Source organism: Anabrus simplex, chromosome 2, assembly GCF_040414725.1.
Source record: "Anabrus simplex isolate iqAnaSimp1 chromosome 2, ASM4041472v1, whole genome shotgun sequence".
Classification (NCBI taxonomy): Eukaryota; Metazoa; Arthropoda; class Insecta; order Orthoptera; family Tettigoniidae; genus Anabrus; species Anabrus simplex.
This window is the reverse complement of record NC_090266.1, coordinates 377001785-377028572: the sequence shown is the minus strand read 5'-3', so window position 1 is coordinate 377028572 and position 26788 is coordinate 377001785. Positions and strand designations below refer to the sequence as shown.

Sequence of the window (26788 nt, the reverse complement as noted above, 5' to 3'; positions counted from 1 at the left end):
AGGTTAGTTCCTGGGGGCAAAGGCGGCCGGGCGTAGAGCTAACCACTCTACCCCATCACGTGCCGAGGTTTTACCTTCCACTCCTCCAAGGGCCTTCATGGCCTGTACGGAGGTGACTTTGCTTTGCTTTGCTTTGCAATGTAGAGGAGACGAAAAACCAGCGTTACTACGACTTTCGTTTATGTGCAGTCTGGGAGAATATTCTCGAGGTTAGCTATGCCGAAGTTGTAGAGGCAGTTAACGTTATCTGGGACTTCGCTCCTTCCAGTTAATTGTGCAAACTGCCACATAAATTTAAACCGCACTTTTTTCTGGCTGTCGTAGCACAGGCCCTGAATAGCAAGAGTTTCTCTGATCCTCGGTGTTGGCGTGTAAAAGGCTAACAGTACGGGTGGAATGGAGGGCAGAAAGGCGGGCCATTTAAATTGCAGCTATAGTTGCTTTTATTGTTTTACGCGGCATCGACACAACAGGTCTTATGGCGACAATGATATAGGAAAGGGCTAGGATCGGGAAGGAAGTGACCTTAATTAAGGTACAGTCACAGCATAAGCATATTTAGGGATGTCGAGTGTGGGGGTTCGAACCCACCATCGTACGAATGGAAGCTCACAGCTACGTGACCCAAACCGCTTTTTTAAAAACCAACCGACCCGTTTTAAAAAAGCTCATTAGAATATCCCAAAATAAATCAGAAAAATAAATAAATAAATTGATGATTAAAAAACCGAATATAGTTTCTCGAAAGCCATTCACGTAAACTTAAATTGCATGCTCATTAAGATTCTACCGGGTGAGTTGGCCGTGCTGTTAGGGGCGCGCAGCTGTGAGCTAGCATCCGGGAGATAGTGGGTTCCAGCCCCATTGTTGGCAGCCCTGAAAATGGTTTTTCGTGGTTTCCCATTTTCACACCAAGCAAATGCTGGGGCTGTACCTTAATTAAGGCCACAGCAGCTTCCTTCCCACTCCTAGCCCTTTCCTATCCCATCGTCTCCATAAGACCATAAGTCCATAAGTCGGTGCGACGTAAAACCAATAGCATTAAGATTCTCATAAAGAACCCTTGCATAGTTTACATAAAGAACTGAAATACGAGGAAATAATAATAATAATAATAATAATAATAATAATAATAATAATAATAATAATAAAAATAAACAAGCTGTCAATGACGTGGCAAGGAGGAGGGCGTGATGTGACGAAAGTAGATCAACGGACAACAGACATCGGACCCACGCCAATGTCAGAGCAACGGTTATCCAAACACCCGTAGTAAATGCTGGAGTGGAGATAAACCAGGGCATTATTAGTGTAAGTTCCTAAGTATTAAACAGAGATAAACAGAAATATTATTCCTAAATATTTGAGTGTGACTTGACTAAATCTGACATTCTTTCAAAACGAGACATGTCATTCTTTGTTTAACAGTGTGTATTGGGCCTATGACCTTCGATGTTAGGCCCCTTAAAACAACAAGCAACAGTGTGTATCTTTATCCCTCGTTTAGTAATGTGTTTTCTACAGGTATGTTGGAGTACACTTGTGTGTGTAACGGACTGAAGAACTTTTTAAGCTGCAATAAACAGAGCAAAACAAATAGTTGTTGAATCAAAGAAGTCATGGGAAGATTTGTGTAATCACGTGGAAAGGCTAAAACAAGCAGCAGGGAAACCTTTCTGAACAGTAATAAAGAATCTTAGAAAGGGAGGAGGAAAGGAAGTGATAGTGTTCTGTGTAAATCAGGTGAACTCATTATAACTTAGATCCCAGGGAATAACTAGACAGGTTGAAAAATATTTTGACCCACTGTCGGCAGCCCTGAAGATGGTTTTCCGTGGTTTCCCATGTTCACACCAGGCAAATGCTGGGGCTGTACCTTAATTAAGGCCACGGCCGCTTCCTTCCCACTCCTAGCCCTTTCCTGTCCCATCGTCGCCATAAGACCTATCTGTGTCGGTGCGACGTAAAGCAAATAACAAAAAAATATTTTGAAAATCTTCTCGACGTAAAAGGAAATGTTCCTGGTGACGTCGCGAACAACCCAGCTCAAGGGAGGGGGACAATCATATTAGTAAAATTACGCTTGAGGAAGTGGAAACGATGGTAAGTAAATTCCACTGCCTTAAAGCAGCAGGAAGAGATTGAATTAGACCAGAAATTGTGAAATACAGTGGGAAGGCAAGGATGAAATGGCTTCAAAGAGTAGTAAGATTAGCATGGAGTGTTAGTAAGATACGTTCAGATTGGACAAAAGCTGTAATTGCGCCTCTCTGTAAGCACGGGAACACGAAGGATTCCTTCGGGAGATGGTGGGTTCGAACCCCACTGTCGGCAGCCCTGAAGATGGTTTTCCGTAGTTTCCCATTTTCACACTAGGCAAATGTTAGGGCTGTACCTTAATTAAAGCCAAGACCACTGCCTTCACACTCCTAGCCCTTTCCTATCTCATCGTCGCCATAAGACCTGTCTGTGTCGGTGCGACGTAAAGCACATTTTAAAAAACTCAGTACACAACAGAACTAAAACTGAAACCGAAGATAAAATAGATCATAATGTTATTTGTTAAATATGCCTTCCATTTCAATAGATTTTAAGAAATGCTGGGGTGTCGGAAATTTGTCCCACAAGAGCGTGTCACATTTAAATACCTTAAATGTCACCGGCTTCACCTGCGATGGAATCCGCTACCTTGGAAACACAAGGACTAACACAGTACGGCACTGACCTTGGCAAGGATGAAACAGGAAAGCGGCTATAGTTCCTTTGTAATTCATCTTGACCTTGTGTGTCAAGTTGTAGTGGATTTAATTAGCTGAGTATTTCACAGGACACTGAATAATTTAATTATTTAAGTAATTAATTAACGTGTTTGTTCAAAGTTTGTCCTAATTCCCAATGACCTTAACAAACGCCGAGATGTTGAAGTAGCCCTACAGGACTTCTTTACCGTGTCGGTGTTGTCACATTCAAACGCTCTCAAGTACTACCTGCTTAAGCGAAGATCGAACCTGTTATCTACAGAACAGACGGCCAATGGTTGCGCCACAAAGACGGCAAACAAACACATAAATAAGTAAATCATTTTAAGACTTTTCCCTATACAAGTCTCGCAAATTCTAACTACTTCTGGCGAGAGTATTTCCACCAGAGTACCGATTGTTATGACGTTTCTTTTTATGTGCCTTTAACTACTTTTTCGGATTTCGGAAATGCCAAGGTGTCGGAAGTTCCTTCCGCAGGAGTTTTTTCGAACCCGCCAGTTGGGCCCAGAAGGCCGGCGCTGCTATTTGCCCGGCATCAACTCAAATGAAGAGTAGGCTATTCTAGACCAAGACCACTTCCATTCAAACACGTGAAAGAAAAAAAAGTCCCAGTTAGCGAACTTACAAGACTTCTAGTGTGGTATCGTCTAGGACGTCAGCGGACCGATTTTGACATTCCGATTAGCTGCCACCTAACAGCAATGTGGAGTTCTACTGGACATTTCCTTCGTATGAATTAATGTTTAAAGTGTACCGACATATATGTCTTTTACATTCGAACAATCAAGACAAAGAGTGTCAAGAATTTTGTCTACCCTTCACAAATCGGCATCTTGTTCGATACTGAACCCACGAATTTGGGATCGTAAGTCGGATACTATGCTTTTGATCGACCGAGACAGCTAGCAAATCGATAAGTTTACCTAAGATAAAAATTTAAAGAATTTCAATACCACCGAGATAATAATAATAATAATAATAATAATAATAATAATAATAATAATAATAATTTCCGCCCCTGTGGTGTAGTGGTTAGTGCGATTAGCTGTCACCCCTGGGGGCTAGGGTTGGATTCCCAGCTCTGCCGGTACGAGATCTGGAACGGGGTCCACTCAGCCTCGGGAGGTCAGCTGAGTAGAGGGTGTTCGAATCCCACCTCAGCCACCCTGGAAGTGTTTTTTTTTTCAGGTTTCCCACTTCTCCTCCAGGTAAATGGCGGGATGGTACCTACCTTAAGGCCACGGCCACTTCCTTCCCTCTTCCTTGTCTATCCCTTCCATTCTTCCCATAACCCCCCTGTTCAGCATAGCAGGTGAGGCAGCCTGCCCGAGGTACTGGTCCTCCTCCCCAGTTGTATCCCCCACCCTTAGTATCACGCTCCAGGACACTGTCCTTCAGGCGGCAGAAGTGGGATCCCTCGCTAAGTCCGAGGGAAAAACCAACCCTGGAGGGTAAACGGATTAAAAAATAAAGAAGACGAAGAAGAAGAATCGTGGCGAGTGGACTCTGGAGAGGCCTGGTGCAGGTCTTTTGAGTTGATGCCTGACAGGTGACCTGCGCGTTTGTGAGGATGAGGCCCTACCTATGATGAAAATTCCAATTCTGAAGACGGCACATATACCCAGGCCCCGAACCATCGAATTAACCAATGGAGGTTTTAAAAAACCCTCAACTTGGCTGGGAATCGAACCCGGGACCCCTTCGACCAAACGCCAGCACGCCAACCATGTAGCCAATGAGCCGGACAAAAAACTCGTGTCCTCGTCCCGAGGTGATAGAGCTCTTTTCGGGCCAACCCCCAATGGAGATGAGCGGCATGTACAATTGTAACCACATTTCAGCCCTCCTGCCATTCTTAAATCTCTGGCAGTTCCGAAGTCGAACCCGGGCCCCCCGAGGACGGCAGACAATAGTGCCAAACGTTACACTACTGAGGTGGACGCCTCCGAGGTATTGATTAACGACTGCTTTAGGAGAAACTAATCTCACAAATGTAGTTCTCTAAGATTTGATTAAATCATTCGTTTGTTCTCCTATTCGGAGTATCTCCAGGGTGCATGTGCCTGGATACCATCGGTTTACTATAATGAGATGAATGAAGAACCAACGTGGAGGAGACAGGCTCCAAGAAAGGACTGGAGACGCACTTATATAGATACACAGTCTGACCACTAAACCAAGACCTGTAATAAACTAGAGTTACACGTCGATTGCAAGCAATTTAACAGAATATGACGATTAGAGATATTCCTGTTGTATCATTCATATATTAAAACCACGATCCACTGAGAAACACATTTACAGTCTAAAAGATCACATTTTCACAATTCTTGTGAAGCGACACTGACCTGAAGTGGTGCGCGCAGGCAGCTAAAAACATGATCCACCGTACTCCACTCCACTCCATGGTGACTGCAGCCTGTCCTACCTTTCACTGATCACGAAGCCTGCAGCCTTGCATGCTGGCCGTGAAATTGGCACAATCGTACAAACCGCTACTAATGGCTTGGGATTTTTTATGCGGAGCTGTGATTCAGAATTAAAATCAAGACGTCTTAAAGACGCCATGCACAAGCAGGGCTTTTAGGCAGAGCAGGACATGATGTTCAGTTGTTACAGCAGAACTTTTTTCAATTTACCGAACTAGCTACGGTAGCTCACCAGGTGCCCACTACCTACAGTTTCAGCAGGCAGATGGGTTTCGTGGTCTCATATTTCAATTAGACAAATGCTGGAATAATGCATGCCCCTACCTTTCGCCATTCCTTTCGAAACAACAGACACTTCACACCAAGTACCATTTATGGCCGCATGGTCTTCCGAGGCCGAACGCCATTAGTAGTAATAAAAAAGTTTTTTTTTTTTTGCTAGTTGCTTTACGTCGCACCGACACAGATAGGTCTTATGGCGACGATGGGACAGGGAAGGGCTAGGAGTGGGAAGGAAGCGGCCGTGGCCTTAATTAAGGTACAGCCCCAGCATTTGCCTGGTGTGAAAATGGGAAACCACGGAAAACCATTTTCAGGGCTGCCGACAGTGGGGTTCGAACCTACTATCTCCCGAATACTGGATACTGGCCGCACTTAAGCGACTGCAGCTATCGAGCTCGGTAATAAAAAAAAAAAAGTACCATTTATATTCGGACTTTTACCATCTCTTCATGAATGTCGTAGTTTAGCATTGCTCGTTAACACAGGAAGAGGAAAATTCCGGGCTCTATAGTTCAAAAAATAGAGTGCTGGTTTTCTGACCCTAAGTTGGCGGGTTTATTCACGATTTAGTCCCATAGTATTGTGTTTGTAGATTTACAAACATTTATAAAATCTCCTATGGGACAAAATTTCCAGCACCTCGGCATCTCTGAAATAGGTAAAAGTAGTTCATGAGACGCAAAACAACAATAGCATTAGACCTAAGAACAAAATAGGACTTTCGCTGATATTTCAGTGTTTTGTATGGCCTGAATTTGTATTCTGTGTAATAGCATTCAGGGCACGGTCTGTGATTATACAGGCAGTGGAAGGTGTTACCCATATACACTCACCTTGTCAGTGGTACTACACTAGAACTTACTAGATCAGGGCGACAGCTAAGGCAAAATACCTCACTAGAGTTACACGTCGATTGCAAGCAATTCTTGTGAAGCGACACTGATCTGAAGTGGTGCACGATCTATGGTGCCTTCTGAGGATCCAGTCAGTCTTTGCCTGATGGTGACTTAACAAAAAGAAAAGAAACAAACAAACTGCATACATAAATACATACATACGTACATATAAGAAACTGGACTGAGTATATCAGAGAGTACAGCGCTGGCCTTCTCAGCTCAAGTAATCAGATTCAAACCCGGGTCAGTCCAATAGTATTTCATATACTTCAGCCTCATGTTGTTAGACGTACCGCAAAGTAAAAGAAAACTCCAATGCGACAAAATTCCGGCACCTCAGTATCTCCGAAAACCGAGATAGTAGTTAGTGGGACGTAAAACTAATGGCATTATTATTATTATTATTATTATTATTATTATTATTATTATTATTATTATTATCATTATCATTTCTTTCTTTCTTGATCCGTTTACATTCCAGGGTTTGTTTTTCCCTCGGACTCAGCGACGGATCCCACATCTACCGCCTCAAGGACGTCCCGGAGCGTGAGACTTTGGGTCGTGGGAATACAACTGGGAAGGAGGATCAGTATCTCGCCCAGGCGGCCTCACCTGCTATGCTGAACAGGGCCCTCGCGGAGGGATGGGAAGATGGGAAGGGGTAGACAAGGAAGTGGAAATGAAGCGGCCGTGGCCTTCAGTTAGTTAGGCCTTCCATCCCGGCATTTGCCTGGAGAAAAAGCGGGAAACCACGGAAAACTAATTCGAGGATGGCTGAGGTGAGAATCGAATCCCCCTCTACTTCTGGATAATTATGGACGATGCCTTCACTACCGATGGAAAACGGGTGTTGTGTCGAGTGTGTAACAGAAACGTAGGCTGTACATTGGAATCTCAATTAGAATAGCACACACAACGTACGCTACACAACAAAAAGAAACAGTTGCGTTCAATCAATCAATCAATCAATCAATCAATCAATCAATCAATCAATCAATCAATACTGATCTGCATTAAGGGCAGTCGCTCAGGTGGTAGATTCCCTGTCTGTTGTTTTACTAGCCTTTTCTTAAATGACCGTAAATAAATTGGAAATTGGTCAGTAAATTCCAATCCCTAACTCCCCTTTCTATAAACGAGTATTTGCCCCTGTTTGTCCTCTTGAATTCCAGCTTTATCTTCATATTGTGATCTTTCCTACTTTCAAAGACACCGCTCAAACTTATTCGTCTACTAATGTCATTCCACGCCATCTCTCCAATGACAGCTCGGAACATAACCACTTAGTCGAGCAGCTCGTCTCTTTTCTCCCAAGTCTTCCCAGCCAAAACTTTGCAACATTTTTGTAACGCTACTCTTTTGTCGGAAATGAAATGGCGTATGGCTTTTAGTGCCGGTAGTGTCCGAGGACATGTTCGACTCGCCAGGTGCAGGTCTTTTGATCTGACTCCCTTAAATGATCGCAAATAAATTGGAAATTGGTAAGTACATTCCAATCCCTAACTCCCCTTTCTATAAACGAATATTTTCCCCTATTAGTCCTCTTGACCTGCGCGTCATGATGAGGATGAAATGATAATGAAGACGACACATACACCCAGTCCCCGTGCCAGAAAAATTAACCAATGGTAGTTAAAATTCCCGACCCTGACGGGAATCGAACCCGGGGCCCCTGTGACCAAAGGCCAGCACGCTAGCCATTTAGCCATGGAGCCGGTCTCTTGTCGGAAATCACCCAGAGCAAATCGAGCTCCTTTTCTTTGGGCTTTTTCCAGTTCATGAATGAAATAATCCTGGTGAGGGTCCCATACTCTAGTTGGGGTCTTACCAGAGAGTTATATGTCCTCTCCTTTACATCCTTAGTACAGCCCCTAAATATTCTAATAACCATGTGCAGAGATCTGTACGCATTATTTACAATCCCATTTATGTGATTACCCCAATGAAGATCTTGTCCGGCTCCATGGCTAAATGGTTAGCGTGCTGGCTTTTGGTCACAGGGGTCCCGGGTTCGATTACCGGCAGGGTCGGGAATTTTAACCATCATTGGTTAATTTCGCTGGCACGGGAGCTGGGTGTATGTGTCGTCTTCATCATCATTTCATCCTCATCACGACGTGCAGGTCGCCTACGGGAGTCAAATCAAAAGACCTGCCCCTGGCGAGCCGAACATGTCCTCGGACACTCCCGCCACTAAAAGCCATACGCTATTTCATTTTCAATGAAGATATTTCTTTATATTAACACCTAGGTATTTACAATGATCCCCAAAAGGAACGTTCACCCTATCAACGCAGTAATTAAAACTGAGATGACTTCTCCTATTTGTGAAACTCACAACCTGACTTTTAACCCCGTTGATCATCATACCATTGCCTACTGTCCATCTCACAACATTATCGAGGTCATTTTGCAGTTGCTCACAATCTTGTAACTTATTTATTACACTATACAGAATAACATTATCCTCAAAAAGCCTTATATTTGATTCCACTTCTATACTTATATAATTCATATATATATAAGAAGGCATAAAGGTCCAATAACACTGCCTTGAGGAATTCCCCTCTTAATTATTATAGGGTCAGATAAAATTTTCAGAACTCTAATTCCCTGAGATCTATTTTCTAGAAATACGGCCATCCGTTCAGTCACTCTTTTGCCTAGTCCGTAAAGTAAAATCAGACTTCATTAACACAAACGCAAAAAGATGCTTCTTGAAGTGAGCTTCATAAAGACATGTGTGAATTCATGATCGCAGCAAACATACCATGGAACAAAGTCCCAGTGATGAAAACACAGCTCTTTTCTCGAGATGTAGTATTGTCGCCAGGTTCCTGACGAATCTACACTTCTCAAGGGGTATCTTGATGCCTGCTAAGATAGTACTGTAGAGTTCATTAGAACGGCAATGTGCTCTTCTTACGCCTGGATTTCTGTGGATGAAACCACCGGCATTTTGGGCCGATATATTCTTGATTGGAGGAAGGCTGAGTTCAGACAACGCATAGAAACAGCATATCATTGCCAAGAGAGTACTATAACGCAGAGATTATTTTTATTATTATTATTATTATTATTATTATTATTATTATTATTATTATTATTATTATTTTACAATTTACCGGCGAGTTAGCCATGCGGTTAGGAGCGCGCAGCTGTGAGCTTGCAACCGGGAGATAGTGGGTTCGAATCCCACTGTCGGCAGTCCTAAAGGTGCTTTTCCGTGGTTTCCCATTTTCACACCAGGCAAATGCTTGGACCGTACCTAAATTAAGGCCACGGCCGCTTCCTTCAAACTCCTAGCCCTTTCCTATCCCATCATCGCCATAAGACCTATCTGTGTCGGTGCGACGTAAAACCACTAGCAACAAAATATTACAATGTGCTTAACGTCGCACCGACATATACAGGCCTTATGGCGACGATGGGATATGAAAGGGCTAGGAGTGAGAAGGAAGCTACCGTGGCCTTAATTGAGGTACAGCCCCAGAATTTGCTTGGTGTGAAAATGGGAAACCACGGGAAAACTCTGCAAAGCTGCCGACAGTGGGATTCGAACCCATTATCTTCCGAATGCAAGCTGATGGCTATGTGACCCAAAGAGCGTAGCCCGTTACTCGGCAGGACGCACAGATCACGCAACAATTGCCCGATTCGTTAATGACGTACTAAAAGTATTGTGGCGAGGAGGTGTTTGAATGTACGTTCACTTTGCATACTATCCATCTTACTAATAAAAAGTCCTTATACAGTTGTTTAACTCTTGTTTAGTTAAACAGTGAATAAACCCTGTATAAGCGTTTTACATTTTTCTTACTAATAAACGAGGTATACGCATTGTATTACTATACATTGCCATTCCATGAGACAGCTGGAAATTGACTTATATTGATATCAACATTTCTTCAGCTTGCTTGTGTCATGAACACCAAAAAAGAAATGGAAAAGCTAAGATCAAAAGCTCCTAACCGGGGTAGTACGGAAAACGTAAGCAATTGTAATGAATCGGCGAGTTGAAAAGGTTACACATTCCAAAATCCTTACTTTTTAGGAGAAAGGAAAAACAGTTTTGTAGCTTAAAAGAAAGATTTGATCAAAAAAGTTTCTATTAGGCATTTATACATCATATTTCTGGGTATTCAACTACAAAGTATGGAAATCATGTTACGTATGGTTTTCAAGTTATGCCATTTTTTATCTCGAGGAATATGTCCCATTTTATAGGTACTCAAATTTGAGGAAGATCTTTGTAGGGGCAGATAATGTATAATAAACTCGCAATATCAAAAGTCTATTAAGCAGTAACACATTATTACACAAAAATACGCCCAATCATAATTTACTTTATAGTTATTCATTGCCATTCCGTCTCTTTAAAGTGTTTTACTTTATGAAGATGTCTAGCGTCCATAACCTCTGAACGGTTTATGTCTTCTATGTTAAAAATATCGTGAAGATCATCAACGTTATCGTCCATTCTTTCAATGTTAAATGGGTAAGTCGAAGATTTCACCACGATTATATTACTGTAGACAATAAATACCACGAAAATAAACTGCTCACTCGTTTTTTTTTCCGCTACTCGCTGCTATACAACACTTATACAAGGGGCCTGGTCTGTATAAGCAATCCAATGAATAACTATAACAGATGTATACACAGGAGGCTTATGCACGGTTTATTAGTAACGAATTTCACATAAACGGCGTATAAACCTTGTATATAAGTTATACACCGTTTATTAGTAAGACGGTATATGTTGAAGGCTGCAACTGCACTTAAAGTACTCTATTTCCACCTCATCCATTTCACGTGTTTGGTCCATGCTATTTACCGAGTTGCAGAAAAGGATCGAAGTCATTTCCCTCAAGTCAATGAACTTCTTTCTTCAACCAAGATGGGATTTGTGAAGGCGCTCTTACATGTGCAAGCTTACCAGGAACAACTACCACAAGCGACATATTTCTTCCACAGCCCACATTAACAGGATGAGGCGCTTGCATAAGGCAGTTAATTTCTACAATGAGCAACTTCAATATTTTAAGACTGTTGTTGACTTTACCTCCTGTGTCAACCGTATCGGTGAGGGATACACAAAAAAACTTGCAGAATCCTAAAATTGCGTGTGATGTTGCGTACATCAAATATAAATTCGGCTGGATTTCTATAAGCATGGAGAAGTCGGAAAATTGTGGACTACCGGTCGAGTTGGCCGTGCGGTTAGGAGCGCTCGGCTGTGAGCTTGCATCCGGGAGATAGTGGGTTCGAATCCCACTGTCGGCAGCCCTGAAGATGGTTTTCTTTGGTTTCCCATTTTCACACCAGGCAAATTCTGGGGCTGTACCTTAATTAAGGCCACGGCCGTATCCTTCAAACTCCTAGGCCTTTCCTATCCCATCGTCGCCATAAAACCTACCTGTGTCGGTGTGACGTAAAGCCACTAGCAAAAAAAAAAATAATTGTGGACTGTCGCTTATTGAATCGATGTGGACATCTCCTGTGACGTGAAAAATAAATGTAATGCCGTTCGCGGGTCAGTAGATGAAAAAGTCATGAAAAAAATGTCAGTCAGTTATTGAGAGAAATCCTGGTTATAATAGTTTGTTTTACTGTTAGACAGATCCTCAACGGAGAGTTGCGAGGACCTCCAAAGACATCGCTCCCAGACACATCCATTTACTTAAGTGTGCGCCAGTGATCTCCTGCGAAGTCGAGCGATCATTTTCAGTGAGCAAGTATATACTATCCGATCGCCGATAGAACCAGATTCCTCAGAATACACAAATACCTTGTAACAGACTGTGCTTTGCACATTCATTGACTTTTGTACCACAATCTAATGTGACATGATTATTTATATTGTAATATTGTAATATGTTTAAAATTCATCATCATCATCATCATCATCATCATCATCATCATCATCATCATAATCATCATCATCTGTTTACCCTCCAGGGTCGGTTTTTCCCTCGGACTCAGCGAGGGATCCCACTTCTACCGCCTCAAGGGCAGTGTCCTGGAGCTTCAGACTCTTGGTCGGGGGATACAACTGGGGAGAATGACCAGTACCTCGCCCAGGCGGCCTCACCTGCTATGCTGAACAGGGGCCTTGTGGAGGGATGGGAAGATTGGAAGGGATAGGCAAGGACGAGGGAAGGAAGCGGCCGTGGTCTTAAGTTAGGTACCATCCCGGCATTCGCCTGGAGGAGAAGTGGGAAACCACGGAAAACCACTTAGAGGATGGCTGAGGTGGGAATCGAACCCACATCTACTCAGTTGACCTCCATAGGCTGAGTGGACCCCGTTCCAGCACTCGTACCACTTTTCAAATTTCGTGGCAGAGCCGGGAATCGAACCCGGGCCCCGGGGGTGGCAGCTAACCACGCTAACCACTACACCACAGAGGCGGACATGTTTAAAATTAACTTTTTAAATCTTCATCTGTACTAACATTATAAAGAGAAAACGATTTGCTTGTTTGTTTATTTGCTTGTAATGGATAAACTCAAAAACTACTGAACCGGTTTTTAAAAAATCTTTCATCTATAGAAAGCTGCATTACCAGTGAGTATAACATGGGCTGTAGTTAGTTTCAAAACACTTAGAGATCCCTACGAAAATTGAAATAATTCAACCCAAGGTACCATATACGGTATATCACAAACTGAAGATATTACAGAAATGAAAATTGGTATTTGGAATCTCCTTTAAAAATCAAGAAACATGTATATTTTTGTTTTCGGAAAATCCACTTAAGGGGCCTAAGGGAGGGGAGGTGCGAAATAGATTGAATTATATTTTATGAGGATACTTATATCTCTAAAACTGAAGATGTTACAGCCATGAAAATGGGTATTTGCAATCTCCTTTAAAGAAACACGTATTTTTCTCTCTGAAAATCCACTTGGGGCGGGGAGAGGGAGGGTTGTAAAGAAGTGAAGAAAAAGTTGTGAATTCTTTATATGAGGATACAAATATCTCTGAAGACGTTCCAGATGCGAAAATTGGTATATATCTATATAAAGGGCAATAGGCACCCACCAAGGAAGGGTTTCAAAAAATTCCACCCCCAAGGGGATTAAATGGGAGTAAAGCCGTAAAAATCAAAATATTCCTCAGAAACGGTTGGACAGACAAAGTTGAAAATGCGCTCAATAATTGCTTCCTTACATACTAGATGTAAAATAAGACAAATTTAGAAAAACAATTCAACCCTTAAAGGTGAAATGGGGGTTAATACCCGTAAACAAATATATTCCTTTCTCCGAAACAATTTGACACACGAGGTTGAAATTTAATATGACGATTCCTCCTGAATGTCTTAGATTTTCAATAAAACATGGTCTTAAAATAATATACCCCTAAGAGTTTTGACTGGCGGTGGGGGCTTACAAAATAAATGTTAATTTATCTCCAACCGTTTGACGTATGGGCTTGAAATATTAACAAGAAGTGTTTTTAAACAATTCACCCCTGGGGGTGGGGGGTGACTAGTGTGTGAGGTCTTGACGACATAAATATTCATTTCTCTCAAACCATTTGGCATACGAGTTTGAAATTTAACATGACAGTTGCTCCTATATGTCTTGGATTATAAACAAAAAGTGGTCTTAAAATAATACACCCCTAATGGGTTTTCACCGTGAGGGCGAGGCCTAAAAATACAAATATTCGTATCTCTGAAATCAACTGACATAAGAGGTTGAAATTTCACATGATGTTTGCTCCTATATGTAATAAATTTTAAATAAGAAGTGGTCTTAACTCAATATAGCCTACTGCTAAGGGTGCTTGACTGGGAGTGGGGTGTAGCTGACGACATAAATGTTCATTACTTTCAAACCATTTCACATAAGAGCTTGAAATTGTCCTATATGTCTTAGAGATTTAAATACAACGTGGGCTTAAAATAATATACCTCTAAGGTGTTTTGAGAGGGAGGGAAAGGCTTGAAAAAATAAATATTCGCATCTTTGAAACTATTTGACTTACTTACGGCGTTGACATTTCTTGAATCAATATATTCCTAAAGGGTTTTGACTGGAGTTTGGGGCCTGATGACACATTCATTTCTCTGAAATCGTCTGTCATACGAAGTTAAAATTTTACATGATGGTTGCTGTATGTTTTAGATTTTAAGTAATAAAATGTCTTAAAACTATACACCTCTGAGTGGTTTTGACTGGAGGGTGACGACATATGACAAAATTATCAATTCCTCGAAACCGTTTGACATATGAAATTCAAAATTTTACAAGAACTTTGGATGTTGTAGCTGTCAAATATGATATAATTCAAAATACTTCACGTATAAGGATTGGGATTATGTAGAAGTTGTTGAAGTTGTAAAACTAAGATTGCACAACAGCAAGGTACACGACTGAATTTCCGAGTCCTTTTCTTTATTACCAAGAAAAATGTTATTTGTACAACGCAGGGGTTTGACTGAAATAATCTTGAACTTGATACACAACTGAAGGAACATTTTTGAGTCTGTATACCATTAGTGGTACCTACGAATTCTGGGAACGTTGAATGTCTAATATTTAAAGATTTAAACCTCTCAAATTGCTGATCACTTCCCACAAGCTTAATACATATAATAGAGCATAAATAATAAAGGTAGGTTCATCTCGATTTTTATCAGAGATCGATGCTGCGCTCCATACACACTAAATTCTATGTCTTAGATTTTAAATAAGAAGTGGCCTTCAAACAATACACCCCTAAGGGGTTTTGACTCGGGGATGAGGAATGATGACAAAAATATTCACTTCTATGAAAACGTTTGAATTACGAAGTGAAAATTTCAAATCGTATCCTAGGTGTTAAATAACAGAAAGTTTGAAACAAATGTAACCCCTCAGAGAGTTAAATGGGGGCTAAGATCCGAAAACACATAGGTCTATATTCCTTCCTCCGAAACAGTTTAATGTACGAAGACAACATTCCAAATAGCGGTATATATTTTAAATCGTAGGTGTGTATTAGGAAATATTTTTAAACATCCCACCTCTGAGGTGTTCAATGGGGTTATCTCCGCAAAACGAAATTATTAAGCCTCCAAAATCATTTGACGTAAACATTTGTAATTTTACGATAAGGTTCTTCGTTTATGTCCTAGATGAAAATATCATATGCTTCAAAATATTTCTCCCGTAAAGGGTTTAGATGGTGGTTGACTCTTAAAAAACACAATATCCATTCTTCCGAAACAGTTTCAGGCACGATCTTAACATTTTACATGAAGGGTGGTCTTCTATGGCCTAGATGATAAGAAAACATTCACCGCCTTAAAAAACATCCATTCCTCCATTACTGCTCGACGTACATCTAAATTTCACAGGTTGATCGCTTTTACATCCTGGATGTTAGATAAGATAGGGTTTTAAAATATTCCAGTTCTTATGTACAGGGTTCAAATGCGTATTAGATAATGAAATTAATAATCATTCTCCCAAAACTGTCTGACGTACGAACTGAGTGTGTATTTTACGGGCTCAGTCGACAGTAGACTCTCCAAAATGTAACATTTTGAAAAATAACTTTAAATTTACCACCGTAGCGAAGCACGGGTATCTTCCTAGTTAGGGATATAATAATAATTCGAAAGCACAAGGCACACTCAACCCTCCTTTAGATGGTTTCTGTTTGCCATGTAGTGATGTTTACTGTGAGATATAGTTCACCAACTCAATTTTACGGCTGATGAAGACGACGTTGCTTTCAAATGACAGTGCTACTAATTATTCTTGTATTATTCAGTCACGAACTTGATATTATATGACGCATTTAAGGTGTGTTGGTTAACTTAAGGTCATCAATATAATTAATCACCGACGACAGTGTCTTAATAATCACTGATTAAAATCAATAAGTCTTAGGAAAATGTAAACAATGTTGTAAATATCGTGTAGTTCGTGTGTTTGTGAGTATGGTTGTGTCTGAGTTATTATGTGATGTTTGATAAGATTATCTTACCATGTGGAATTTATCTCTTTGCATATTTTGATTTTGCCATGCTCGGTCACGGAGGAGAGTCATTTCAGATTTGAAAGTTATATTCATCTTTGTGTTGTGGAAATAATACTTCTGGTGTTAATTCACTATCAGGATTATTTACATGATAATTTAATGATAGGAATAACTTTTCAAAGATTGCAATATATTCTCGGAAGTAAGGTAAACTAACAAGATAACAAGAGAATAATAACTAGATGTAAGATATAAACATGATAAACAATGCTCATAAAATAGACAACACGTGATGTTAACGATAATTAATCGGTGACAACGGTTTAAAATCTATAAGTGTCGATAGAATTGGCCAATGTCACAATTATTGTCAAACTTGTAAGCTGGCCTTTAAATCTTAAGGTAGAATTTGTGAATTGTTAAAGTTCTAATAAGCTCAGAAAATGTTTTGAATTAAAATTAAGAATTTTAAGGACGTGATAATGTTGTAAATAATATTCTAAGTTACATGTGGTTAAAATGACTCAGACGTAATCAAAGAGTAATTATGCAAGTACAAGTTGAATGATTAAGCGAAGTGAAGCATAATCATTTAAAATTAATTAATATCGAACAAAGTTAAATAAATGATCTGTTGCAAAGCTAATTAATATTTAATTAGGCAGCTGTGACTGTAAATTTCATTCTCGATTGTGGAGGTAAAGCTTAATTTATTTTTGGTTAATGAATTCATTAGTGTAGAGATCTTTCTTTTATTTTGATGTCACATTCGAACTATATTTATTGAGGGTTTAATTTTTTATTTCTGATTTTATTTCAGTGTGACGATAATCTTGTAATAATTTTGCCTGCGTGTGAAAAAAGGACAATTAACCACAAGATCATTTGTTTTGTAACGAGTTATGCTGTAAAAGAATTTTGAGTGATGAGAAGTTAATGGACGTTTTACGATACCAGTATAATAACTTCGTGTGGCTATTTCTAGTAGAGTGCAGCCCTAAGGCAGACCCTCCGATGAGGGTGGGCGGCATCTGCCATGCGTAGGTTACTGCGTGTTATTGTGACGGAGGACAGTGTTATGTGTGGTGTATGAGGTGTAGGGATGGTGGGGACAACAGAGTCGCCAGGCCGGGAGGAGGGCCACCTGGACGACGTCTCTTCCCCAGCCGAGAAGAGACCGCCCCAGCCAGGAAGCAGGCACCGCCCCTGCACCAAAAAAAGAAGACGTCGCCGGCCCACCAGGAGAGAGCCACCCAGCCGCAGCCCAGAACTGCTCCCAGGACAGCAGTCGACCGAGGAACCAATCAGGAGAGGACCTCAGCGGGTAGCGGCAATCAGGTGAGACCGAAACGTCCCCCTCGGCAGCTCTTGCAGTGTTTCCGCTGCCTGAGGTCGGGCAACCGGCGGGATAGGTGTGGGCTCTTAGTGAGGTGCAACCATTGTGGAGGTGATCACCACTACACGACCTGCGCAGCACTTAAAGAGGCGCCAGTGTGCCCCAACTGCGCGGGGGGCCGCCCGGCCTCCCATCGCAGTTGCCCTATTTACCGGGCCATGGGGCGGGCAGAGAGGAAGGAGGCCCACCGTCATGACCCACCCCCATCCAGGAGGCCCCCGCCCAGGCGGGCTTGGCCTCATTCTCCGGGATCGGAGACTGGGTACGAGAGACCCCAAGGAGGCGGCACTGTGCGGCGGGCCCTAGTGGCTATCGACGCATGGCTCCGCAACCGGCAAGGCGCGCACTAGTCACGGCAGTGCCCAGACGGACTGATCCCTTGATAACTAGACTGGCGAGAATATGGATCATGGCTGGTGCATGATACCTTTTCTCTACTAACACAAACACCCGGACCTATCCAGATACCACATCCTTGCATGTGCTATCAACATTTGTCAGGTTTTACATGTAGGCTTTTTTCTTTTTCTGCCTATGTGGTTTTCCCTGACCCTTAATACTACGCCTTAACACCACATACCTAACACAAACTCTGGCCTTGGCATAGAAACAGGCAGATACTCCTTGTATCACTTCCCACTCCTCCCTGCTATCACTTTTCTCCTTAGAAATAATAGCATGTCGGAGGCAATGTAGACTGAGTCGATTGCCACGTGGGGGGAGCGGGCTTCGCCCCCACCCCCCGAAAAAAGCTGAGAGTAGGGATTCCAGTATTCTCCCGGATTGAGGATGAAAGCTCTTAGCTTGGGTTAATCAGTCAGTCCTGGAACAATTGTGGAATAGATGAAACAGGAATTACATAGCGTTCTCGCGAAAAACAATCGTGGGTTTTTACTAATGTATGAACGTCAAATACGAAATCTGGAAAACCAAGATAAGAAAATACTCATATATTTCATATGTGCTACTAGTACGTTGTGGCATTAAAATAACTTTTCTCGATGTAAAATCTATTTAGGCAACAGTCGTAACCGTTACTACCGAGCCAGACGGTGGAAGTAAATGGTATTGTAAATAAAAAATCTCATATTTAACAAGGCTTTTAAGTTTGGGTCTTTATGGGTGAATGTGAAATGTCTTGGTTGTGTTTCTAGTACGAATCCCTGGCAGTGCAAGGAATCGAACCCGGGTCACCGATGATGGCAGCGATTTAAGCATGGCAGGAGGACTAGAATGTAATTAAAAATGGTAGGCAATATGCAGCTCGCCTCCATTGGGGGTGTGCCTGAAAGGAAGTGAACGACCTCGGGACGAGGGCATCAGATTATTTTGTCCGGCCCCATGACTAATGGTTAGCATACTGGCTTTTAGTTCCAGGGTTCGATTCCTGGACCAGTTGGTGATTTTATCCGTAGTTGATTAATTGCTCTGGCTCAGGCGATGGGTGTTTCTGTAGCCTTCAACATTAGAATTCATCATAGTTAGGGCCCTATCCTCACAGAGGCGCAGGGTCGCCTATCGGGTGTCAACTCGAAAGACCTGCACCAGGTCTTCCCAGAGGCCACACGTCATTGTTTTGTTATTTACTTCCATCAATACGTATACAGTGACCGGCCTTTTAGAATATTTGGATGAGACGCTCGCCTTCTCTTCTCAAGGTTGAATTAATGTTATTGGCTTTACGTCCCGCTAACTATTTTTACGGTTTTCGGAGACGCCGAGGTGCCGGAATTTAGTCCCGCAGGAGTTGTTTTACGTGGCAGTAAATCTACCGACACGAAGCTGACGTATTTGGGCACCTTCAAATATCATCGGACTGAACCAGGATCGAACCTGCCAAGTTAGGGTCAGAAGGGCAGCGCCTCAACCATCTGAGCCACTCAGGCCGGCTCTCAAAGTTCAGGGATCGAATCTCGCAGTAATAAGCTGGCACTTCAGAGAGCTTAAATGTGAGTTATGTCAGTTCCGTGGTGTAAGTGTAGCAGGGTTGCCTCTTACCTGGAGCCCCGGGTTCGATTCCCGGCCAGTATAGGTATATCTGGAACGGAGTTCAATTAGCCTAGTGAGACCAACAAAGGAGCTGTCTGAAATGTGAGCCAACTGACCCGATCAATGAATGGCAAATAATACGATTGAGGATATCACCGCCATGTTGACCACGGGGTACTCCTCATATCTGCACGCCATTTGGCTGGGAAACGGTATTTATACGTGGCGCGAGTTATCCTTTATTTTTAATATAAGATACCCGCGTAGGTAGATTTACTGGAACGTTGAAAGAACCTTTTGCAGGACAATATTATTGCACAATGGCCAGTCTTAAAATCTATAATAACCGAAGGAATACCAAACACATATCATTAATGACATGATACATTTTATTGCAATTCACTAACATATGCAAACACCTATGGATATTTTTGCACTATGAATATGACAATGTTATATAGGAAGTGTTAATATTCCAAAAGGAATCGTATATCCCAGAATATCCGTAGTCTGCATAGAAAGAGAGGCGAAGTATGTGTGAGCAGACAAAACTACGTCACTGGACAGGTTCGAGTCCCCTCAGAAAATAAAGAGTGGCAGGGGTGTGTGGTTCAAAATGTATAGTCGCACAGAAAAGGAGAATGAGCGCGTGGTATTTTATGTTCCTCGCATTTCATAGTTTATCAGAGTTTATTTATTATCAAATTCACCTCCCATGTAGATTCAAGTTCTGTTGATACCCACAACAGAGATTGCATCTTTAGGTTCAATTGTTTCTGAGAAAAGTGTACCTGCAGGAATTCGATAGAGGACTTTACAACAAGTAGAACATGTCCTGTAAACATATGATTTATTTGCTTCGTTTCCGTGTTACAGGCATTGTTTGTAAGACAGGCCACTTCACAATGCAGGTTGGTCATTTGTGTAAGTCATAAGCTAAAGTGGAGTGATACGTGTTGTCAGTTTTTATTGAGTGCACGTACAGTACATGCAAGCACAGAAATGGTGTCCCGACGTAAACAATCAACACTGCCCCACTCCAGTACTGAAAAGAAGGGGAGAGAGTGAAGGGGTAGTGTTGAAGGCCAACCCAATACAAAACAAGGGGCAAGGGAGTGAAGCGGTAGTGTCGAAGGCACAATGACTCACCTTCTCGCTTAATGCATTGCTGCATGGACTGCATGTAGACAGCCCGCTACAAGACATCGTTGTGATCGAAATGGGCACAGTGGCGGATGTATTGAAGTACAGCATTAGGTTACCTACTCGTCCGGCCCCGCGGTGTAGGGGACAACGCGTCAGGCCGCCCCGGGTTCGATTCCCGGCTGGGTCAGGGGTTTTAATTGTAAATGATTAATATCCCCGGCCTGGGGACTGCGTGCTTGTATCGTCCTTAACGTTCCTCACATTCAACACTCAACACTTCCGCAATTCCAATTACATGCAGGTTCTTATATTGTGCAAGTAGGGGCAAAAGAACTGTATATGTCGACGCCCCGAACAAATAGCATTTTAACATACAAAATTAAAAAAGTAACCTACTCTGATAATTACAGTATTAAGAGGTAAAGGAGGTTTTTAACCGAAAAGTATTTTATACTAGTTAGGAAGATTTTGTAGCTGCGTTATATCGGGTAGTAATTTGAAAATATCTTTTATTGGTTCGTAACTTTGTTCTGGACTTTACTGAAGTTATATCATCATAATTTACCACATCGGATATAGAATTACGATAAATTCTATAAACAGAAAATTAATATGCTAAAATAAGGTATTGGTGTATAACTGTGTAAGCATTTCTTTATAAAAATAACTGAAGATACATTTTACTTCTTGAGCAATAAGAAAATACATCTGAACGGCACCCTCTAAAATGTCCACATATTCACAAGCAGTCATATGTGGAGTGATCTCTATCAACTCTCCATGACCAGCACCCAATACGCCACATGTGATGCGACCCGACTGATTAGTTACCTGGACAAAGGGCTCTTCATAACGCTTTCCAACTGGACGCCAGCACTTCAGCTGTTTACCTGGGTCGGAGCAAAATACCTTTTCATCCAACCAAATTGTAATTTCCCATTCCTGTCGTGGAGTAACACTTTCTTGTAGTGCAAAGCCTACGCGAAATTCTCTGTGGATAGGAAGAAGTCGCTCCTTTTTCGCAGCTCGGCGATTGTAAATACCTGCCGCGTGGAGTCAGCGACTCACGGTAGTCCGGCTTACTGGCAATTCCAATGCGGCAATCGCATTATCGATAGTTGCAAACGGAGAATTGTCCATAGTTTGAATGATTCCAGCATCCTGTTCCGGAGTAGTTGTTCTAGGAGCCTTGTTATGTGTCCTATGATCTACCAATCCTTCTTCACCTCGTTCTTGCTATATTTCTATCCATCTCCAAACTGTCTTAAGACTGCATGGTATTGCTTGTGCTATTGCTTGGGGGACCATGTGAGCCTCCCACATGCCAATAATACGGCCTCGATTCACCTGTGATAGGATAGGAGACATCGTATTACAATGTTACAGTATAACGCCGGAATACACACACTGTGTATTCAGCACTACCTGTTCACTCCCTTCCCCTCCTTTTCAGTACTGGAGAGTGGCCTTCAACACTATCCCCTTACTCTCTCCCTCTTTTTCAGTACTGGAGTGGGGCAGTGTTGATTGTTTACGTCGGGACACCATTAATGTGCGTGCATGTACAAGTCGTGATACAATGGGGTACTCGAATCAGGAAATGGCACCTTCTGTATGGACAGGCTCAGTGTAACGCAACTGAAGCACGGCGTTTGTATGCGGAACACTTTGCTAATAGACGTTTACCGAAGAACAAGACGTTCCAAAGAATACATGAGCGTCTTTGTGAAACAGGCTCGTTTAGCAGACGTGTTGCTGTTAATGGACGACCTAGGAGCACAAGAACACCTGACACAGAGGAACGAATTCTCAACCATATTGAGGAAAATAGCAGGAGCAGCACCAGAGAATTAGCGGCAAGGGTGGATGTGAGTCATATGACAGTGTAGAGGATTCTACGAGAACAGCTCCTTTATCCGTATCACCTTCAAAAAGTCCAAGGTCTTAGTGTATCTGACTTTCTACCCAGAGCAGCATTTCGTAATTGGTTACGACTGCTGTGTGTTCAAGAGCAACATTTCTTCTCTGCTATTCTGTTTACCGATGAAGCGAAGTTTACCAGAAATGGAGTGCAAAACTTTCACAATGCGCATGTCTCGGCGTATGAAAATCCCAGAGAAGTTGTGCAAACCAGACATCAACAACAGTTCAGTATTAATGTTTGGGCTGAAATAATAGGTGACACATTAATTGGTCTTCTTATTTTACCGGGAACATCGACAGGAGCGTCATACTGCGCCTTTTTAAAAAATGATTTACTAGGTTTGTTGGAAGACGTTCCATTGGATTTAATTCAGCGCATGTGGTTCACGCATGATGGAGCACCGCCTCATTTTGCTCTTGCTGCAATTTTACATCAGCGATTCCCAAACAAATGGATAGGCGTCAGGGACCGACACGGTGGCCTGCTCGTTCTCCCGATCTCAGTCCGTTATATTTCTACTTATGGGGTCATTTGAAGGCCATTGTGTGTGCCACACCTATTCATAACGTGGAAATGCTGCGTCAGCGAACAGAGCAAGGGTGTCAGCAGATACGACAGACGCCTGGAATATGGGAACGAGTGAGACAGTCAATGATGCGGCGCATTACAGCTCGTGGTAGCCAACTTGCGCACCTTCTGTAGAGAACTGTAAGTAGTAAATTACACTTTATCAACACAAATGACCAACCTGCATAGTGAAGTGGTCTGTGTTATGTACACCACAAACAACGCCTGTAACACGGAAACGAAAGCAAATAAACCACATATTTACAGGACATGTTTTGCTTGTTGTAAAGTCCTCTATCGAATCCCCGGAGCTTTTCCACATATTTAGTTACATCCTGTATACACCTTCACTTACACTCAACACATCATACTACAAACCACCATAGAAACACGCGATATTCAATACATCCCTCTAAATACGGTTGGTGTCAGTAAAGGCATCCGATCGTAAAACCGGGCTAATTCCATACAAAGTGCCGACCCCAGACGATTGGGAATAGGATACTCCGTTTAAATATTCGAATCTGAATCAAATATAACATGGAGGTTAGATACTATCGAAACGCTTTATAATTTTAAATAAGTTTCGCATCTGACTCTTCACGAAGACAGATTACGACATTTAAATCACCCGATACATGGAAGGTACTGCCTGCTGTCATTTCTTGATGGATACAATACTTTTGCATCCATCTCTTGGCACAGGCCAGAGTAAAGTGTAGCTTCCACCGAAGTCCCAGTCAACATCCATGGCTGTGACAATATGGAAGTTGCTGGGGTATGGGCAGTGCTGACTAATGACATTCAGAGAATGACTAGTGCATCTGAGTGTTATGAAAGGTGCTGCTCATAGGGTCAGTCGTGCTGCAATAGTACTTTCTGACCCAGTGAGGAAAGCAATGACAAACTACCTAACTCCTCATCTTGCCTAGTATGCCTCATTTTGGTGCTGCCATTGGTTTTTGGGGTTTCCTTATAACCGCATAACCTTTGGTGGTGCTATTTGAGGATCCAACCAGCCTCTGGGCTGATCACCTAACAGACAGGCAGACATGGAAGGTTGTGGGGAGGTGCGTTTGCGTGATAGCCAAGGAGTAGCTTTATCACTGGCTTTCACCAAGGCGGCCGTACTTCGAATCCCTGAAAATGCACGTGGGATTTTTCAAATGAGAGGTCAAAATCCCTGTAGTTCGGATTTCACGTAAAACTAGAGTCCCTGTAGCTAACGTCGGAAAATTATCCGTGTTAGCGCGACATTATACCGATAAATATCCCTACGTAGTACTTGGACTTTCGAGCTCTGAGCTGCGTCCACCAGTAGCGTAGCCAGGATCGGCCGATGGGGGTGGGGATTTAATACTTACAAATAACGATAGAACACAATGAAGTTGCTTGTGCGTGTGCGGTGCGCGCATGCAAGTCTTGTCATTATAAGGACACTGATACAAGTGAATTATGTTGATATTCAGATTGAAATTCACTACACAATTTTACATTAAAATAAAAAACAAGAACAATACCATCAAGGTCAACAGTTTTACAGCGAATGATATGTTCAGTTTACAATCTAAAACCAACTTTCGAGGCTTCTTAAAAAATATGTACAACAGATCTGTTGGTTCTACAATTATGTCTCTGAATGTTTATTTAGTTTATTGTTTATTGTCGGTTCCTGTTTATTTTATTTTTGTACAGTTTCCATTGGTGGGGGGGAGGGCTCTAACCTCCAATAACCCCCCTTGGCTACGCCCTGGTGTCCATAAAGACGATTCAAATTGTAATGTACAAAAATTTAATCCCATTCTTACATACCACCTATTCTTTTTTTTTTTTTTTTGCTATGGGCTTTACGTCGCACCGACACAGATAGGTCTTATGGCGACGATGGGATGGGAAAGGCCTAGGAGTTGGAAGGAAGCGGCCGTGGCCTTAATTAAGGTACAGCTCCAGCATTTGCCTGGTGTGAAAATGGGAAACCACGGAAAACCATCTTCAGGGCTGCCGACAGTGGGGCTCGAACCCACGATCTCCCGGATGCAAGCTCACAGCCGTGCGCCTCTACGCGCACGGCCAACTCGCCCGGACCACCTATTCTAAGAAGAATCTCAATTAAGAAATAGGCATTTCACCCGCTTAATTCAGATATTACTATCTGTTTCTGCCCGTCAACGACCATGCAGGGGAAAAGGTCTAGGACAACCACAGAACTCCATGAACGGCCATCTTAAAACCATGAAGAGAGAAGGGTGGAAAGTTCAAGAGCCTAAAAGCAACAGAAGAAAACAAGGAACCATTCCAACATCTTCATCCTCTACAGCACTGTCATGTCGAAGACTGAGCTGTCGGAAGTCTCTAATTACGACAACCGTAATTCCATCGACTAGCAGAATAGTACGCCAATGTGACGGGGTGCTCCGTCCTTCACAGTGTGTTCTGAGCCACGTAAAGGTGCTCTCCTACCAAGCGCGAGATAACGATAATTTAATCTAGTAAGGACTCACCGGCCGACTCCCAGGAGCAGTAATGCAACTAACACGTTCCACATGTCTCTGGCGTTGTGCTGCGTGGTTCAGATTGACAGCTTTTATAGCCGCTGCCAATAACGTCACATGTAGTGGTTGTCTCTGGCGCTACAGGTGTACGAGCTAATAAACGGGTGAGGTCTAGGAAGTATGCCTAAGTCCTCCAGGTGGTTTGCAAATGTTAATAACTTTTGTTTTTTGATGTTTACAATGATGATGTTGCTAATGTGTTCCTTGGCATGTTTTTTCTAGTGTATTTCCCAGTAGGTCTAATGTTTCTGAAACAGATATGTTGTTGCGTAGGTACTAGTGTTGACTTGTGAGCGACCTCAAAATCTTCAGTTTTCTATATTCATTACTGTTGTTACCTTGTCTATTCATTTCACTAATACACTGCATACGTGTAGTTGATGATCGGACGTATTGGTATAATTTTGGCTATTGGGTTTACGTCACACCGACTCAAATGGGTCCTATGACGACGATGCGATAAGATAGGGCTAGGACTGAGAAGGAAGCGACTTGAGGCCTGGTGTGAAACATGGAAAAAATATCTTCAGGGTTGCTATCTCACTATCTCCCAAATGTAAGCTCATAGCTAGGTGACCCTAATCGCGCAGATAGTGTCTTTGTAAAGCAAAGCAAAGTCATCTCCGTACAGGCCATTAAGACCCTTGGAGGGGTGGAAGGTAAAGGCTTCCACTATCCGTAACCTCAGCACTTAATGGGGTAGAGTGATTAGCCCTACGCCCGGCCACCTTTGCCCCCAGGAATTAACCTGGCACCCATTTTTGGTGTAGGCTGAGTGAACCTCAGAGCCATGTGCACCTCCGGAAGTGGAAATCTCGTTTCTTAAATTTTACGATTTCCTGATGGGGATTCGAACCCGCGTCC

At 42.3% G+C, this 26788-nt stretch overlaps 1 protein-coding gene across 1 annotated transcript in view; it reads right to left on the bottom strand.

The window, feature by feature from the left end:
• The window catches only part of LOC136864150 (regucalcin), a 194704-nt gene extending 168711 nt beyond the window's left edge, over positions 1 to 25993 (bottom strand). The window contains exon 1 of the mRNA XM_067140793.2: positions 25874 to 25993. Within this exon, the coding sequence (XP_066996894.2) occupies positions 25874 to 25917 (44 nt within the window). The 5' untranslated portion in view covers positions 25918 to 25993. The remainder of the gene's footprint in view (positions 1 to 25873) is intronic.
• Positions 25994 to 26788: the final 795 nt, after the last annotated feature.